This window comes from Alligator sinensis, unplaced genomic scaffold (genome assembly GCF_000455745.1).
Source record: "Alligator sinensis unplaced genomic scaffold, ASM45574v1 scaffold211_1, whole genome shotgun sequence".
In the NCBI taxonomy this organism is placed as follows: domain Eukaryota; kingdom Metazoa; phylum Chordata; order Crocodylia; family Alligatoridae; genus Alligator; species Alligator sinensis.
Genome location: NW_005842024.1, coordinates 2,737,021 through 2,754,858, shown reverse-complemented (window position 1 = coordinate 2,754,858; position 17,838 = coordinate 2,737,021). Strand labels below are relative to the sequence as shown.

The 17,838-nt window shown below is 41.4% G+C and overlaps 1 protein-coding gene across 1 annotated transcript in view; it reads left to right on the top strand.

Annotated features, from left to right (window-relative positions):
- GALNTL6 (polypeptide N-acetylgalactosaminyltransferase like 6) overlaps window positions 1-17,838 on the top strand; it is a gene marked incomplete at its 5' end in the record, with an annotated part of 168,587 nt that overhangs the window by 102,526 nt on the left and 48,223 nt on the right. Inside the window, one exon of the mRNA XM_006022236.2 lies at window positions 17,631-17,738. Coding sequence (XP_006022298.1) covers window positions 17,631-17,738 — 108 coding nt within the window. The remainder of the gene's footprint in view (window positions 1-17,630; window positions 17,739-17,838) is intronic.

Genomic DNA, 17,838 nt, shown 5'->3' with positions numbered 1-17,838 from the left:
GAGTGATAGATTCTTTAGAGACAGCAGTGTCACACTGGGTCCCATTTCAGTCACATCTCCTCATTCATCTCATTACTGTTTGTTGACCTTAGGGGCCCTGTCCTTCCTTATTAGTATTAGGGGGGAAAAAACCCTTTAAGCAGCATTAGTCCAGAAGGAATAGTAACTTTCTATTGGTAGAACTCAAGGAGAGAAAAGTTTTATGCAGACAGACTGCTCTATCCATTGGAAAAGGGAAAAGCAAGAGTGGGAGGGAAGGCGAGAGAACTTGAGAAAAATATACTTTTTGATACATATATAGTGAATTCTCCCCAAAAATTGCATTTTTCATCATTCCAAAGCTATTTGCAAAATAGGTCAAATAGGTTACAAAACAATTTTCAGGGCTAGATTCACGCAGTTGGAGTAGGAGGTGATGGACTTCTCACCTACTCTATATAACAGCGCAATGGTTAAGGAATTCATCAGTTCTGGAAGACTTGGATGCAATTCCTTCTTCTGCCTCAATCCACAGCTTTCTTCCATCCCCTAACAGAGAATGCCGTAACCACCAGCCTTCTAATGTATTCAGAGTAAGGGTACTCTCATTCTCTCCTTTTGATGTTGCACATCACAAACAATTAAATATTCACTGAAGTAGGGACTGCAACCCAAATGTCCTGCCTGCTGAGAGAGTATTCTGTATAGTCATTCTCTCTCGCTTTCTGGCTCAATTAATATTTATGGATTTGATATGAAGTAGAACAGCTCCCACAGGGGGAAACCCCACCCCAGCATGCTCTACTGTCTGATGGCTAGGGCATTTGCTTGAGACCTAAGACTTTCTCAAGCAGGCAGAGAGTCAATTTGAACTTTCATTTCCTGCTTTCCGGAATCATGTCATAATTACCAGGCTGTAGGGTGTTCTGAGCTGGATGTCTCTCCATCTTCTGTTGCAGTTGTTCTGTATTGTATAAAATTCTTAAATAGTCATTGAACTAGAGATGAATAAAGAACCACTATATCCTGGTGGCCGAGACATTTGTCTTAGTGGTGGCTTTCCAGTTCCTGTTCTAATGACTCATTTTAAGCAAAGTGGCATAGTATTAACAAACAACACTGAGAGTATCTCTCACCCATTCCCTAAACAGGGGTAGAATACTCTGGAGAGGTGGGAGATGTGGGTTTGAATCTTCTCAACAGAAGATTGCTGCAAAAAAATTAAAGAATCTACCGAAAATAAAATGCTGGATTCCCAGAGGGAGCCAGCAGTCTTCATGGCACTGAGGCGCAGCTGCGCAGCCCACCAGGGGGAAGGGAAGAGGGGGCAGCTGGTATGAAGGGCTGCTGGCAAGACTACAACTCCAAGAAACCCCCAGGGGCTGTGGGACAAGAGAAAAAAGGAAGAGGAAGCTTGTAACTGGAGTAAGGGGAAGAGAGAGCAGCATGCACATGGGACCTGGCCAGCCCTACCCAGAGGAGTGCACAGTGGAGCTGGAGATTTCACTGGCTTGGTCAGCCAGGGCTGTGGACTGAAGGAGATGGACTCAGACTTGGGGCAGCTGCAGGCTGCTTTCGGGACTAAAGACTTGTTTAGGGACATCTCCACAGGCATGAGGTAGAGTGGGGGGAATTAAGGTGCTGAGTGCATGTTACCACAGTGTTGATATTTCTTTCCCTTTCACCTGTTCCCTCCCTTGGGCCCATTGGCTTGTGATCCCAACCCTTATGATTTTCTATATAAATGTGGGGACTTCCCATTGCTTCTTGTGCCAGTTTCTGGGGCTGCAGGGTTGGCACAAAGGAGCCAAATGTGGGCATTTTCATAGTTCAGGGTATTCAGCTCTGGATATTTGGTGCAGGCTTATCTCAAATTCCAGTAAAATTCCTGTATTTGTTCTATCGGCTGGTTGTTGTTTGATCTCCTCTGGCCTAATACTGTGTGGAAAGGATCTCCCATGATGGTCCCTGCAGTGTGGAAAATTCTCTTCATGGAAAAGTGTGAAGACCAGAAAACTAAAAAGATGGTTCACCTCCAGTCATAGAATTCAGCTCCCCCAATATCAACTCTGCAAATCTGTAAATGTAATGAACATACAAAATATTCTTCCTTAGGCCCATATAGTTGAAGTTTATATAAAAGGGACCGAATGGAGTAAGAGAAGTATCTTGGCTCAAAAGATTCCTGACCACAACCTCTCAAAAACTATGATGACTTACTATGAAACTTCTGAAGGAACAATAATGTTAAAAATGAGTATGAATGAAGAATTAAATTAAGATACTTTTATTCTTTTTAAATACTGTATTTACTTAAATGTAAGATGAGGGTTTTTTCCACCAGTCAGCAGGACCATCTCCAACTACATTATCCCAGCCAAGGCTTTTTCTAGCTGGATCTAAAAATCTCCAAGGATGGAGTTCTACAACCTCTCTGGGTAACGTGTTCCAGTGCTTTACTACCCTCCTAGTAAGAGTTTTTCCTATGTAGCCTAAACTTCCCTTGATGCTACTTGAAATAATTGTTCCTTGTTCTGTCATCTGCCACCACTAAGAACAGTCTAGCTCCATCCTTTTTGTAACCTCCCTTCAGACAGTTGAAGAGTGCTATTACATCTCCTCTGAGTCTTCTGTAAACTAAACAAGCCCAGTTCCCTCAGCCTCTCTTCAAAAGTCATGTGCCCCAGCCCCCTAGCCATTTTCATTGCCCTCCATTGGACTCTCTAATTTGTCCACATCCTTTCTGTATTGGGGAACACAGTACTCTACATGTGGCCTTGCCAAAGCCAAATAGAGAGGTATAATCACTTTCCTGGATCTGCTGGCAACACTTATACTAATGCAAACCAGCATGCCATCTGCCTTCTTTGCAACAAGGGCACACTGATGGCTCATATTCAGATCATTGTCCACTGTAACCCCCAGGTCCTTTTCTGCAGAGCTGCTGCTCAGCCAGTCAGCCCCCAGCCTGTACCAATGCAAGGGATTTTTCTATCCTATGTGCAGCACTTTGCACTTCTTCTTGAATCTCATGGGATTTCTTTTGGTCCAATCCTCCAATTTGTTGAGGTCTCTCTGAATCCTAATCCTACCCTCTAGCATATCTACTACTCCCTCCAGGTTGGTGTCATCTTCAAACTTGCTGAGGGTGCACTCCATCCCATATTCTAGGTCATTGATGAAGATAGTGCAGAAAATGAGCCCCAGGACCAACCCCTGAGGCACTCCACTTGATACTGCCTACCAACTAGACAGAGCCATTGATTACTAACCTTTGAGCCCAATGATCCAGCCAATTTTCTATTCACCTTACAGTCCATTTATCCAACCCATACTTCCTCAGTTTGCTTGCAAGAATGTTGTGGGAAACTATCAAAAGCTTTGTTGAAGTCAAGGTATATCACATCCACTGCTCTCCACAAATCCACAGAGCCAGTCATCTTACCATAGAAATCAGTCAGGTTAGTCAGGCATGACTTGCCCTTGTCAAATCATGCTGAGTCTTCCTAATCATCACCTTCTCCGCAAGGTGCTTAGAAATGGATTCTTTGTGAACCTACAACATGATTTTTCCAGGGACTGAAGTGAGTCTGACTGGTCTGCAGTTCCCTGGATCTTCCTTTTTCCCTTTCTTAAAGAGGGGAACTATATTTACCCTTTTCCAGTCATCCAGGATCTCTCCCATTCACCATGAGTTTTCAAAGATAATGGCCAGTGGCTCTGCAGTCATATCAGCCAACTCCCTCAGCACCCTTGGGTACATCTTGTCCAGCTTCATAGACTTGTACATGTCCAGTTTTTCTAAATAGTTCCTTACCTGTTCTTTTGCCACTGTTGGCTGTTTTTCTCTCCCAAAACTGTGCTGCCAGGTGCAGTAGTCTGAGAGCTGACTTTGCCTGTGAAGACTGAAGTAAAAAAGGCATAGAGTACTTCATCTTTTTCCACATCTTCTGTCACTAGGTTGCTTTCCCTGAGCTTCCTTTTGTTGCTGACATACTTATAGAAACCCTTCTGGCACCCTTCATGTCCCTTGCTAACTGCAACTCCAGTTGCACTTTGGTTTTCCTGATTTCATCCCTGCATGCCTGACCAATAGATTTATACTCCTCCTTGGTTGTCTGTCCATATTTCCACTTTTTGTAAGTGTCCTTTTTGTTTTTTAGCTCATTGACAAGTTCTTTTCTATGCCAAGCTGGTCTTCTGCCATACTTGCTAGTTTTCCTACAAATTGGGTTGGTTCACTCATGCGTCCTAAGTAAGGTTTCTGTCCTGGACTCCTTTCCCCTTCAGACTGGCCTCCCAGTGGGTCCTGCCCATCGGTTCCCTGAGTGAGTCAAGATCAGCTTTTCTGAAGGCCAGGGTCCTTACTCTGCAGCTCACCTTCTTTCCTTTCCTCAGGATCCTGACCTCAATCATCTCGTAGTTGCTGCTGCCCAACTTGCCATGCCCGTCTACATTCCCCACCAATTCTTCCCTGTTTGTGAGCAGCAGGTCAAGAAGAGCACAGCGCTTACTTGGCCTCTCTAACACTTGCACTAGGAAGTTGACCCCAATACTGTCCAGAAAATTCCTGGATTGCTGTGTTGCTCTCCCAGCAGATGACAGGGTGATTTAAGTCTGCCATGGGAACTAGGGCCTGTGATTGGGAAACTTCTGCTAGCTGTTTGAAGAAAGCCTCATCCACCTCATCCTCCAGGTCTGGTGGTCTCTAGCACACACCCACCAAAACATCACCCTTGTTGCTCTCCCCTCTGACCTTAACCCAGAGACTTTCAACAGGCCTATCTCAGTTTCGTACTGGAGCCCTGAGCAATCATACAGCTCTTTTACATAAAGCACAACTCCCCCTCCACTTCTCCCCTTCCTGTCCTTCCTGAACAGTTTATAACAGCATTCCAGTCATGTGAGCTATCCCACCATATATACCTACCAGCTATACCTGAAAAATTATAAGAAAATTATTCATTTTCCTCATATAAAATCTAATTATTGGGAGGGGTTCTTTTATATTCAGAGTCATCTTGTATTTGAGTAAATATGGTATGCTCTGGAGGAATTATGAATGATTACTAAATCACCCTGACCTTTTCCTTTAATTGAAGGGAATTTGGGAATTTTGGTGTGAACTGTTAAGTTTCTGTAATCATTGTGTCCCCTGAGGGTGCAGATGTATGATGCATTTATTCTGGAATAATTTACTGCATATTTTGTTCCTAAGTACTTTGTAGTAAGGAGAGGGTGGCAGGCTTCCTGAAGTAGGAGATGCTACAGCACCTGGCCACAAGTTGGCAGGATAGCCAGTTTTTATTGAGAAAATGGATGCCATGGAGTGACACTGAGAATGGCAATAGATGTAGAACACATACACCAGAGTAACTTCTCCAGTGTGTATTTACTTCTGAATTGCAACCTGAATAAATGCTAAATAAATACACTCCAGCTCTCTCCTGGAATAAACTAAAACTTGTCTGGAGTAAATGTTTTGCATGCCTGCCACCTTTGATTCTTCATCGCAGTCTTGCACTGTACCAATTTATTACAGGATACTCCTGGATTAAGGATCATCATTCAGGCTCAAAAGACTCATGACTACAACAGGCCAAAGATACTAACATGTCAGCCTTATGTGTATTAGAGTTCAAGGACAGGCAAAAAGGCATGAGGAAGATCAGGTAGATGGAAAGGCAAATGGGTCAAAGGCAGCTTTGTCTTCAGGAAAGGTGTAGTGTGGGCGTAATAAGAGAAAGAAAGGAGGTGTCTGTAGAGAGACAAGGACTGGGCCAGAGAACAGCTTTTGTATTCCAGAAGAAGAATGAGATAAATATCTAATAAAATAAAATTATGCTACAGTGTAATTCATTAGTGTTGTCAAATGGTACAGGTTTTCACAAAGTTACTGTGGGCAAATCATTGATGGGAAGGAGAGCACTATGAGTAGTTACAGAATTGAGTCTGGAATCGTAAGGAATAGGGGAAGGATAGGAGAAAAAAACTTCAGTTTTCAAAGTTTGCCTGACACTTATTCCTTGAACTATAGGAGCCCATATGCTTACATTTTATTCATGGCTCTTTCTGTGTAATAGTACTGCAGATGACAACAATAAGCACAGCTCTGAGTACTGTGTTGATTAACTGCTATTTTGGAATCGGTGCACATGCATACTAGGTGGCTATGGAAGGAGAGAGAGCCATATCTGTGTCTCAAAAATATTAATTCTTCATAAAATGGTTTTCCAGATTATTTTTTACATAAGAAATAATATACAAAATTTTATCTTTATGACGGCATAACTGCAAGATCCATTTTTTAATTAAAAAGATATATGGAATGCTGCTGATACATTTTGGCAGGTGATAAACTTTCTAAAGCTGGTGAAGTGCTGGAACTAAACTGATTAACAGTTCTCTTTCCAAATCACCAGTTAAGTCACTGTTTGTGTCCTGTATTTACATCTTTTAGAAAAATGGAGCCTTGAGGTAGTAATTTCCAAACTATATAGAGATAAAAGATAAGAAATTCATTTCCTGTGTTTACTAAAGAGTCTTTAAGATATGAATGGACATCCTAAATCATACGATGCAGAAAATGCCCTGGGTGAAATCCCAGGCTCCTTGAAGTCAATGACAAAGTTCCCAGTGACTTCAGGATTTCAGTCTTGATGAATTGCACAAATTTTCACTACTTGCACATGGAGGATTATAAATCTGTTTGTAGAATAGCAAGATTACAGTAGATTTTGTTATTTTGATTTCTCAAATATCTCGGTACTTCAGTTTTTTGAAAGATGTTTCTATTTTCCCTAGACATTCACTCCAATAATGGCAATAACAATTAATATATACCCAAGACCATATTACAGTGCTCTTACTTACTAACTTGTGTATTATTCTACAAATGGTCTTATTCATTTCAGTAGGAGTAGTTCTGGAGTAAATTACCCCTAATGAGTAAATTTCTTACCTGGAATGTGTAACATTATTGCAACCTATCAGCAGTGGCTGACATTTTCTAGAAGCACTCACTGATCCACACAATGACTCTGTCGGGCTGGTAAGTACTAATAACATTAATTTATAAATGATAAACCTTAAGCACAGGCAAGTGAAGTGATTTCTAAAGCAGTAGATCCAGGATTTGAATTCTGGTGTGCTTGGTTTGCAAGCAGCATGCAGTCCACTGTACCATACTACCTCACTTTCCTTTACTCAGCATTCGGTACTATCCTGCCACTCAGGCAACCATCCTAGGGAAATTCTGCAAATTCACTTCTATTAAAATGAAAGCTAAGTTTGACATGTAATAACAGATCTTTTTTTAAAAATACCTTAATACAATAACTGGAATTGTCACACTACATTTTGTTCACACAGTTTGGCCCAGGACAGAATGCCATACCTTGCAACAGTGAGCACACTGGGGCTTCTTTAGAAGTGAGTTATGCATGCTCACAGTCCTCCCTGACTAACCCCATGCTGCAAACAGGCACATGCACACTAGCCAGCTAAGTTCCCACTTGCAAACCATGATCTTTGGGACACATGATTCAATTAGATTATCAGTATTGCCCCATTTTTAAACAGCAACATGATTCTTGCAAATGAGATTAAGGTGCATAAAATAACAGAAAATACAATGTAAAAAATAATTCTGTTCCTGATTTTTTTTTTAATTCTCTCCAGTCTATTCTTTCTGATTCTCTATAGTTGCTTTGTTATTTGTGCTGTCACATCTCCTAGAACTGTCTCTCCCATATCCCTACTGTCCTGAGTCCCTTCCATTATCATTGTCATTATTATTACTAATTCATAAGACAATTTCATGGACTGGTGGATATTGCCTGGCTTTTGGCAATCTTTCATCCTGGCTACAGAATCAGCCAAATCCTCAGAGATCAAGGTGTTGTGACTCTAGAAGGTCTTAAAAAACAAAACAAAACAAAACAAAAACCCAAACAGTAGAGAATGTAGATGCTGATGGGAATTTCCAGCTCACTGAGAATCTAAGACAGAGTTCCCCAGTGAACTAATAACCATTGTTACTACTATAGCAATGATTCTCAACCAGAGTGCCATGATACCCCGGAGTATGGCTCAATATTAGTACTGTTAGTTGTGCCACCTACATGATTCACAAGATAAAACCAGAGATTTTAAATATGAATCCATAGTGTCAAATACATTCTAACCTGTTGTGATTTATAAAGCCCTGCTGCAAAGCCCTCCACACTAAGAGAGGAGGGCTTTAAACTAGATTAATTGACAGAGAGAGAACAAAACCCTAAAGTAAGTGGGGAAGCAGGCAAATTGGAGGAAGCACAAGCAGAAGCAGGAAATAAGGGAGGCTTTTTTATTCCTCCTGAGAAAGTAGGGCAGTCATCTAGTTACATTAGATGTCTGTACATGAATGTGCAGAGCCTGGGAAACAAGCAGGAAGAATTGGAAGTCCTTGCACAATCACAGAACTATGATGTGATTGGAATAAAAGATTTGGTGGGACAGCTTAAATGGCTGGAGCACTGTCATGAATGGGTATAGATTTCAGAAAAGACAGGCAGAGAAGAAGAGGAGGAGTTGTGCTTTATATAAAAGAGCTATATGAGTCCTCAGAGCTCCAGTATGAAACTGAGGTCAGAGGGGAGAGCAACAAGGGTGACTTTTTTAGTGGGAGTGTGGTAGAGACCACCAGATCAGGAGGATGAGGTGGTTAAGGCTTTCTTCAAAGAGCTAGCAGAAGTTTCCCAATCCTGTTCTCATGGCTGACTTCAATCATACTGGCATCCACTGGGAGGGCAATATACCAGTACAAGGCAATCCAGCAAGTTTTTGGAAAGTGTTGGGACAACTTTGTGATGTAAGTGTTGGAGAAGCCAAGTAGGGACTATGCTTTTCTTGACCTGCTGCTCACAAACAGGGAAGAATTGGTAGGGAATGTAGAAGTGCATGGCAAGTTGGGCAGCAGCAACTACAAGATGACAGAGTTCAGGATTCTGAGGAAAGGAAGGAAGGAGAGCACATAAAGCTCCTTGTATGGTGAGTTAGTAACCTACAGTGTCCTAACTCCATTTTTCAGACTACAATATAACATAGTGCAAGAAATGATGGGGGTGGCAGAGGTATTAATTGCCCAGAAAATAATGTTTTCCATAGGACTAGATTTCAGGAGAAACTGAAGCTTCTTCTCGTATTCTAATACAGTTATCTTTTAACATTAATGATGGAACTGTATTCTAAAATCGCCAAGTATTAGTAGCTTTTGTCAAGAGAAAATGTGTTAATGGATAAGTTCAGACCCTCACTTCTTACAATTTGGTCATGGTTGATGTCCTCATTGCAGGATTTGTGTAGTTTTAATTGCATGCAAATACTATTTGAAATGATCCTAACATTCATTTTTAGAGCTGATATATCTTTATCTGATTTTGCATGCAATCGAAATCATCCTTATAGGGGAGGTAGCATTGTTGGAGCTTAGGCAACTTTTCCTGAAAAGGGTAGATAAAAGGCAAGAGGCAAATTATGGAAAGCAAGGGCAACAAACAGTCACCTTGGAAGATGCCCCAGCAGATATTAATATTGAATAGGTTGCAACCTAGATAGCAAGTTCGTCCTTCCACATGATCATAGCTAAATCTATAAACTTAGGAATTTATGCTTGATACAGGGACAGAGCAGCTTTACGCATCTTTCTATGGATCCAGTGGGGTAAATTCAAGTCTTGTTCTAAAGGCTGCTCTCTGGTGATCCTGCCATAATACATAACTAGTCATTTTGCTGGGGAATCAAAGACAGCCAGATATAATGATACACTTCCCTTTTGTGCTTGTAAGTATAGAAATTGGCATGCCTTCTCTATACTAGCCCAATAGGCAACAAGGCTCAGGACTGAAATTTAACTTTGTTTTTGTCCAAGTGTTTAATGTTTAATTCCCTCAGTCTTTCTGAATAAACAAGTCAGACCTTAAAATGAGTGTTCTGATTTGTTTGCACCCTTATCTTTACATGGCTATAAATCCAGCCTCATGGAATAAATTCAGTGATGTGTGCAGATGTGATATAGCACCCCTTTTTTTGGAGATGTTTTCTCCTTTGACATATTGGAGAGTAGTTCAGTATAAGTTACATTTATTAGATTACAATGTGTGTGTTTCTCCCTCTCCCCCTCCTCCAGTCTGCCCAGGCCCTGGTCACTCATTTAGCACATGCAGTCCAGGAGCCCCAACCCATGCATGGAGTGTACTCTCCTGAGTGCCAGTATGGATTTTCTTTTGCCTTTCCTCAGTATTTCCACTGGTTTCTTGGTGACTCAGATATGCAGGTTCAGTTCATCATACCCTGAAAATAAATTCTCCTCTACAGATGCTGATTATGATTATTATAGTATCAAATCTACGTATTAATCATATCAATCAATATTATTGATATGTTAATAATGATGATGTTAAAAAATTGTATTACCATAGTGCAGAGGTGTCATGTCAATCAAGACAGTAGTCATATTGTGCAGTTATTTACACATCATAGATATCCTGGGTGCATCTACAAGAGATGTTTACTGTGGAACAGACTAATTAGCTCTGCAGTAAGCATCTGCATATGTAGATCTCTATTACGGCACAGGAAGCTAACAAACTCTGCAGCAGGGTAGTACTCGTAAATACAAGTACTACCCTGCTGTCGACTTTTTATGCGTGCAGCATTGCACATGTAGATGCTGACCCAGCTGGCTAGGGCATGACAGTGCTTCAGTGTTGGGGGTTGCCCGCCAGCTAGCCCCATGGTGATGCACTCTTGTGACCAAGCCAGCCCCTCCTTAGCACAGTGACCCCCTGCGCCCCTGCCAGCCTTTTCCAACCAGGCTCCATGTGCTGCGCATGAATAAACTCTGGAGCTGATTGCTGCCAGGTGCACATTCAAAAGCTCTGGAGTTTATCCATGTGCACTAATTGCACATGTAGATGTGTCCCTTTTGTCCTAAGTTTCTTCTTTATAGACAAGACAGCCTAACAGTTAAAGGAAAGAAGCAGTAGGATTCCATTTTTAAAATGAAGAAGAGGTAAAGAGACTGGCTCCAAATCTCTAAGGCAGTCTGTTGCAGAGCCAGGAAATGGATGCCTATCAGCCAAGTTCAAGTTCACTACAAAACCACAATGCCACTACTGCATCTCTTGACATAATACTTGCCTTTTACCTTTGACCCTGTCTTTAAACTGATTGTGACTTTTTTTAATGAGAGCTGTATTCGATTAAATTATAATATATTACATAATCTGCATCAGAAACTATTCTTGTTCTGACCTTTTTAAACAAAAGCTGCCTTGTTCTGTTTTTCTTGTGTTTTACACCCTGGCTACAGATCAGATTCCCTACTATTGTAAGAAAGAGATGTTGGTGTTTTGAGAGTTTTACTGATTGCTTGTTAAACAAACAAAAGCAAAAGTATGACACCATTTGCCAGCTCCTCACCATCAGAATTTAATTTATGGTGCACTAGAGGTCTGTAATATGTAACACAGAAGATTTCAAGTTGTTTCTCTAATCTCTTGATTTTAGTATAGGTGACATAAAAATGCACATTTTAAAGATTAGGTTCCTGGGATTGATCTTCCGAAGAAAATATAAAAATGCCTTGAAAATCATTTTGAAGCTAAAAAAATCAACAGGAACAGCTGCTAAATGTCCTGCAAGACAGCCTGAGAGTCATTTCAGTTACCCTGCACAATGTATCTCAGGTGCAGTACAGCATTTTCAAGTTTCATATCTATCAAATATAAGCCTAGCACTGAGTGTTATTTCCTCCCGCTTGTTATTGCCTCAATGTCTCTGACAGCTTTTATTTCTAATTCCCCTTTCTTCTTTATTTTTTACTTTTATTGATATCCTACAGCATTAAAAAGATACATGACATGTATACTTCAGCAGTCACTGCATAAGTTACAGCAATACAGTGCCTATATCGGTTTCTACTTCCTTGTGTTATAAATGTGCTCTGTAGAACTGACCTTCCACTGAGTCTGTCTGCTGTGCTATTATTTCTTCTAAGGGCCATGGAAAGCTTTTTTAATTATTTCATTATCATTACCTGCCCCTGAAACAGCATCTCAGTAAAAAATAACACAAATTGTATTGTGTAATCAGCGTGCCGGATTAACTGCAGAAAGAAGGTCCTTGCATCACACGGCCAACAGTTTAATGAGACAGCATACGAACAAGGATTAGAAAGGAAGGGAATAATGAAAAACACAGGAATGATGAAACTTACCATGTCTTTTTAGTTTTACAATTTCTGCGTATACTTTTGTACACTTGTACAAGTTTTTCAATAAATTAAGAGAGTTGGAAGTGAGTGGATTAGGGTCCAAAGGCATCCTTGAAAAAGTATATTTCAAGAGAAATTGAGGGAGGAAACTGTGAACTGGCAAACCTCAGCAGAATGAAAAGTAGCTGGTCTTATCACTTGTCAGGGCTTTTGTTGCAAGAGCTCTTGTGGAACTGAGGAGAATCAGGTCAGTTTAATTCATTCAGGTCAGTTTACAAAAGTCAAGAGAAAGTCTGTAAGGCAGTAGGGGAGATCTCAAAAAAAAATCAGGGATATAACAGGTAAGGTGGACTTGGAAATGAAGAATGGGGGAATTTTAGAAACATTTCCCATTTTGGTAGCCAGAAATCTTAGGAAAATATAGAATAAGAGATAATTCAACTTTAGCAACAGGCATTGGAGAAGCCTCCTCAATAGAGTAGCCAGGATGCTCCAAGATGTAAAGTGAGAACAAAGGGAAGGAATGCCACCTCTCTTTCACTAGCACTCTAATAAGGGGTTGGGTTTTTTCTTTTTTCTTGTTTTTCAGTAGGTGAGGCTTCAGATTTATCAGATACCTTCTTGGTAAAGAAGACAGAGCCCATGAACAACATATAGGAACAACCATGTCCAACTGTACAGACTGTATATTTCCTACTTAAGAGTTCACTCTAACCACCATAATCACCATGAATCTTCCTCTACACATCTATGTATACTATCTATCCATGGATTTTTCCTTCTCCTGTCACTGTTCTGACTGGAGCTGTGCCAATGACTGTTTTTTCAGTTTGGTGCTCAAAAACTTGGGGGAGGAGGATGACCCTGTGTTTAAGATGAACCCAAACTTCTTTATTACTTTGCAAAACTCACATCCCAAGGGAGTGCCATACCTCCTGGGAACAGAAGAATGATCCTACCACAACCCTGTTCTTTTTTTCTCCTCTACTTGTGAATGGCACCCAAGTTTTCTTGTAAATCTGTCCTGAAAAATCAAGCCATTTAGATTCTGCATTGCAAAGAAAAAAAACCCCCTGCCAAACTGTTTATCAAATTTAACTAGAATTCAGGAATAGCTACAGCTACTCTGAAACTGCATTTTGCAGCAAATGAATGATTCACCATAAATTTCACCCAGCTCTAGTACTAACTTAAGATTCTGTGGTACGTGATGGTAAAGCTATGGTAGTGTTGTTGCTATGATGCTCTAGCAAGCAGCACACCTTATTGGTAAGTTCTCTCTTCATCTTGTTACTCTGCCTAAATTAATTATATATGACTTACCCACTTTGAAGTATTTTTATGGTCTTGCTTGCATTTCTGCATGCAGTGTCAGATGTACTGTAAGGCTGCCTGGGACAGCTTTATTTAAACTTCTTCTGTTTCCTGGGATGAATTTACAGAGTAGCTAATGGATCTGACAATGGGTGCCTTGACCAGAACATCTCTGATGGTGTGTATTGTGTATTCCTATCATTACTGATTGGTTGTCCATACATCTATGTTCTCAATGTGAGCCAGGGGTGAACTCCTGGCTCCACTGAAATCAGTGGAAAATTCCCTGTTGTCAATGTATTACCCTACATCATAAGCTCATTCTTTGCCCAGTACGTATAGAATTGGACCCTTTCCATATAATTGAACACTGTAATGTGTGTGACAAATATCTATCACAGATTCAAAAAGTTGATCCACTATTTAATTTTTACCCTGATACTATGCATAATCTCTCTCTTTCTTCATTCTTCCTCAGTCTGTCTTTTATTGTCCCCAGAGTAGTCCCACAAGATAGTCTATTGAGTACTTGCTTCCTGCAGTTTTTTGTTGTGTCTTGTGGGATATCTACACTACATCTCATGGGAGGGATGCTCCCAAGCACAACCTGCCTACCTATTCCTGGTCACAGGTGCCAAACCCAGAAACTTTTATCTGAACCCAGTGGCTGCTCTCAAGCACACTGATCTTGATAGCAGCTGTTGTGGGGAATGCCCCCAACAGCTGCTATCAAGACCAGTGTGCTTGAGAGCAGCCACTGGGTACAGACAAAAGTGACAATTTTCACCTGAGCTGGCCACAGAAAGTGGTCTATAGCCCTGACCAAACACAAGTGCACAGCTGTAGACCACTTTAAAAATGGCCGATCAGCTGAAAATCTGAACCCCCATTACATGAAGAGTCAGGTGAAGACGTTTCAAAACAGAACATCTTCTGTAACTTCTGTCTGTGCTGACTCCCAGCCTTGAGCTGTTTTCAGAATGGGAGGTGGAAAAGGGAGGGGAGATAATTCAGTCTGGGGTCTTTTCAGCCCCCACTGGAGGGTGGGGTGGGTGTATTGGAGCCCTCATTATAATTCACCGACCCCACCCTCCAATGCTAACTGAGGAACCCCCAAAATAAGCTCCCTCTGCTCCCTTTCTCCCCTCCCATTTTAAAAACTGGGACAGACTGGGAAAGAGGAGGGGCTGTTGCTGGGGGAAATTGGCTGTGGGTTCCCAGCCAGCATCTAGATACTCCTCCTCCTGGAACCAGCAGTGAACTTCTGTTTATTCCAGGGGATCATTGTAACTCATAACACTTCCTGCAAAGTGTTCTCAGTTACAGTGGGAAGCTGCACTTCTGTCTGCACCCACCCAGAGCTGCTTCTGGGTTTGGTACATGTGTAGGCAGGTCCTGCTCATGACATCCATCCCAGGACCTGTCAGGAACACAGGGAAGATGTAGTCATAGTGCTTTGGATGAATAGGGTTTCAAAGTTTTAATGACCAGTTTAACTCCCTGCAAGCTTCTCCTGATGTTCTTTCCTAGCTGTTTTTTTCCTGACAGACTGCAATGCTGTGAGGTTGCTTTTAAGCGATGAGGAGCCCTGTAAAATGTACAGTATTCCTATTCCAATACTTTTCCAGAAAATTTAATGTTTTGCCACAGCTATATTTTAATAGAAACCATGCCTAGTGCACAGAAGTAAACTGAAATGAATAGCAAAGAATCTCTACTAAGCTCCCTTTTCTTGCTAAGTTTCTCTCTCTCTCTTCATTTCTCCACTTGGATATAGTTTGGTGTTGTTGAGTATACAGTTTGGAGAGTAACAGCTGAAATTGCAGGTGCTTCTTGCTTAGAATAACAGGAGTTCTGCTCATATGGCAATTTGCAGAATTAAGGAGCTGATTCACTTACCCAAGGTTAAAAAATACATTTCATAGATATTTCATAGACATTAGGGCTGGAAGGGACCTCAGAAGGTCATCAAGTCCAGCCCCCTGCCCAAGAGGCAGGAAGTCAGCCGGGGTCATAGGATCCCAGCAAGATAAACATCCAATTTTCTCTTGAAGGCATTCAAATTAGGTGCTTGAACCACCTCCGATGGCAGCCTATTCCAGACCTTGGGGGCTCGGACAGTAAAGGAATTCTTCCTTATGTCCAGACTGAAATGATCTTGCAGGAATTTATAACTGTTAGACCTTGTCGTCCCTTGGGGCACTCTGGTGAACAAACATTCCCCCAGATCCTGGTGGACACCCTTTACAAACTTATAGGTAGCCATCAGATCGTCCCTGAGCCTGCGCTTTACCAGGCTAAGGAGTCCCATAGTTCTCAGTCTGTCATCATAAGGTCTGTTTTCCTGACCTCTGATCATGTGCGTGGCTCTCTTCTGGACTCTCTCATGCTTCTCCACATCCTTTTTGAATTGTGGAGCCCAAAACTGGATGCAGTAATCCAGCTGCAGCCTCACCAAAGCTGAATACAATGGGAGAATGACGTCCTGGGATTTGCTTGAGAAGCATCTATGGATGCAAGCCAGCATTTTGCTCGCTTTACTAGCTGCAGCATCACATTGAAGGCTCATGTTCATCTTGTGGTCAATCATGACCCCCAAGTCCCTTTCATCCATAGTGCTAGCCAGCGTAGCACTGCCAAGCCTATAAGGATGCTGCAGGTTTTTCCTCCCAAGGTGGAGAACTTTGCATTTTTTTATGTTAACCACCATCAGGTTCTTGTCCACCCATTTCCTGAGCCTGTCAAGGTCAGCCTGGATCGCCCTCCTGTCCTCAGGTGTGGATGCTTTACCCAAAGATTGGTATCATCGGCAAACTTGGCCAGTCCAATTCTGACTCCAATGTCCACATCATTAATGAAGATGTTGAACAATATACGCCCAAGGACAGAGCCTTGAGGGACCCCACTGTTCACAGGGCACCATGATGATTGACTTCTGTCAACTACCACCCTCTGGGTCTGACCACAGAGCCAATTCCCCAGGCAGCGGATTGTGGTGGACCCGAGGCCACAGTTGGCCAGTTTTGCCAAGAGGTGATCATGGGATACCAGATCCAAGGCTTTTTCAAAGTCAGGATATATGACATCCATCTCCTCTCCTTTGTCCAGGTGATAGGTCACCTGGTCATAAAAGGAAATAAGATTGGTCAAGCAAGACCTACCTGCAACAAACCCATGTTGGCTATCCATCAGGATGTTGCTATCAGTCAGTCAGTTAAGAATGGCCTCTTTGATAATCTTTTCTAAGACCTTCCCTGGGATAGAGGTCAGGCTGATGATCTGTAGGTTGCCGGATCCACTTTCCTCCCTTTCTTGAAGATAGGCAAGACATTGGCCTTCCTCCAATCTTCGGGCACTTCACCAGAGCACCAGGAGTTCTTGAAGATCCATGCCAGGGGCTGAGCTATGATCCTAGCCAGCTCCTTGAGTACCCTGGGATGTAGATTTGGTAGTGCCAGAACTTGTTCTGTAAGTGAATTGGAAACCACTTTGGTATGTGACAAGTTTTAAAATAATGTAAATATCCCTATTTGTTGTCTTGTCTGACACTTTTGGGGACTTGCTGGTGTAGGTCATAGGCCAGATTTCTTTAAAAGTCTCAGTTTAACCTGTAAATTATTACCTGTCTGCATATTTAATTGCCCATTTAGTGACCAGTTTTTTAATATGTCCCATATGAAACCACCATTGAAATTTTTCAAATATGTAAATTTGAAAAATAAAATTCTTAGATAAGACATCTTACTTATATTGTGGAAAGCAGTGATACTAGATGGAGTAATTAGTTATATATCATTTGGTAATTTATAATATCAACTCTTTCTGTAGAATGAAACTCTACTTATCTTCCACTCCTAGGCAGACAAGGTTCTTTGGGTGAATCTGATATCTTTTATTAGACCAACTTAAATAGTTGGAAAAATTATTTTAGCTCCTAGGCATTCCTAAAAAGAAATCAGTACAGAATGATGTAGGAAGTTCAATCATCCTACTATTTTGAATAACCATTTCCACCTTTTTATCCCATCTCCTCTCCTAACACTCACTCATTTGTTTTCAACTTCTTTTTCCTCCTTCTCAGGTTTGGATGTGTGGAGGTGGCATGTTTGACGTTCCATGTTCTAGAGTTGGGCACATCTACAGGAAATACGTCCCTTATAAAGTTCCATCTGGAACCAGTCTGGCACGAGTGAGTAACTGGGTCTTGACATTTTCAAATTCTATTCATGTTGGTCATTTGTGGGTCCTTGTGGGTCATTTTGTTTATTTAAAAGAAAAAATGTTTAATG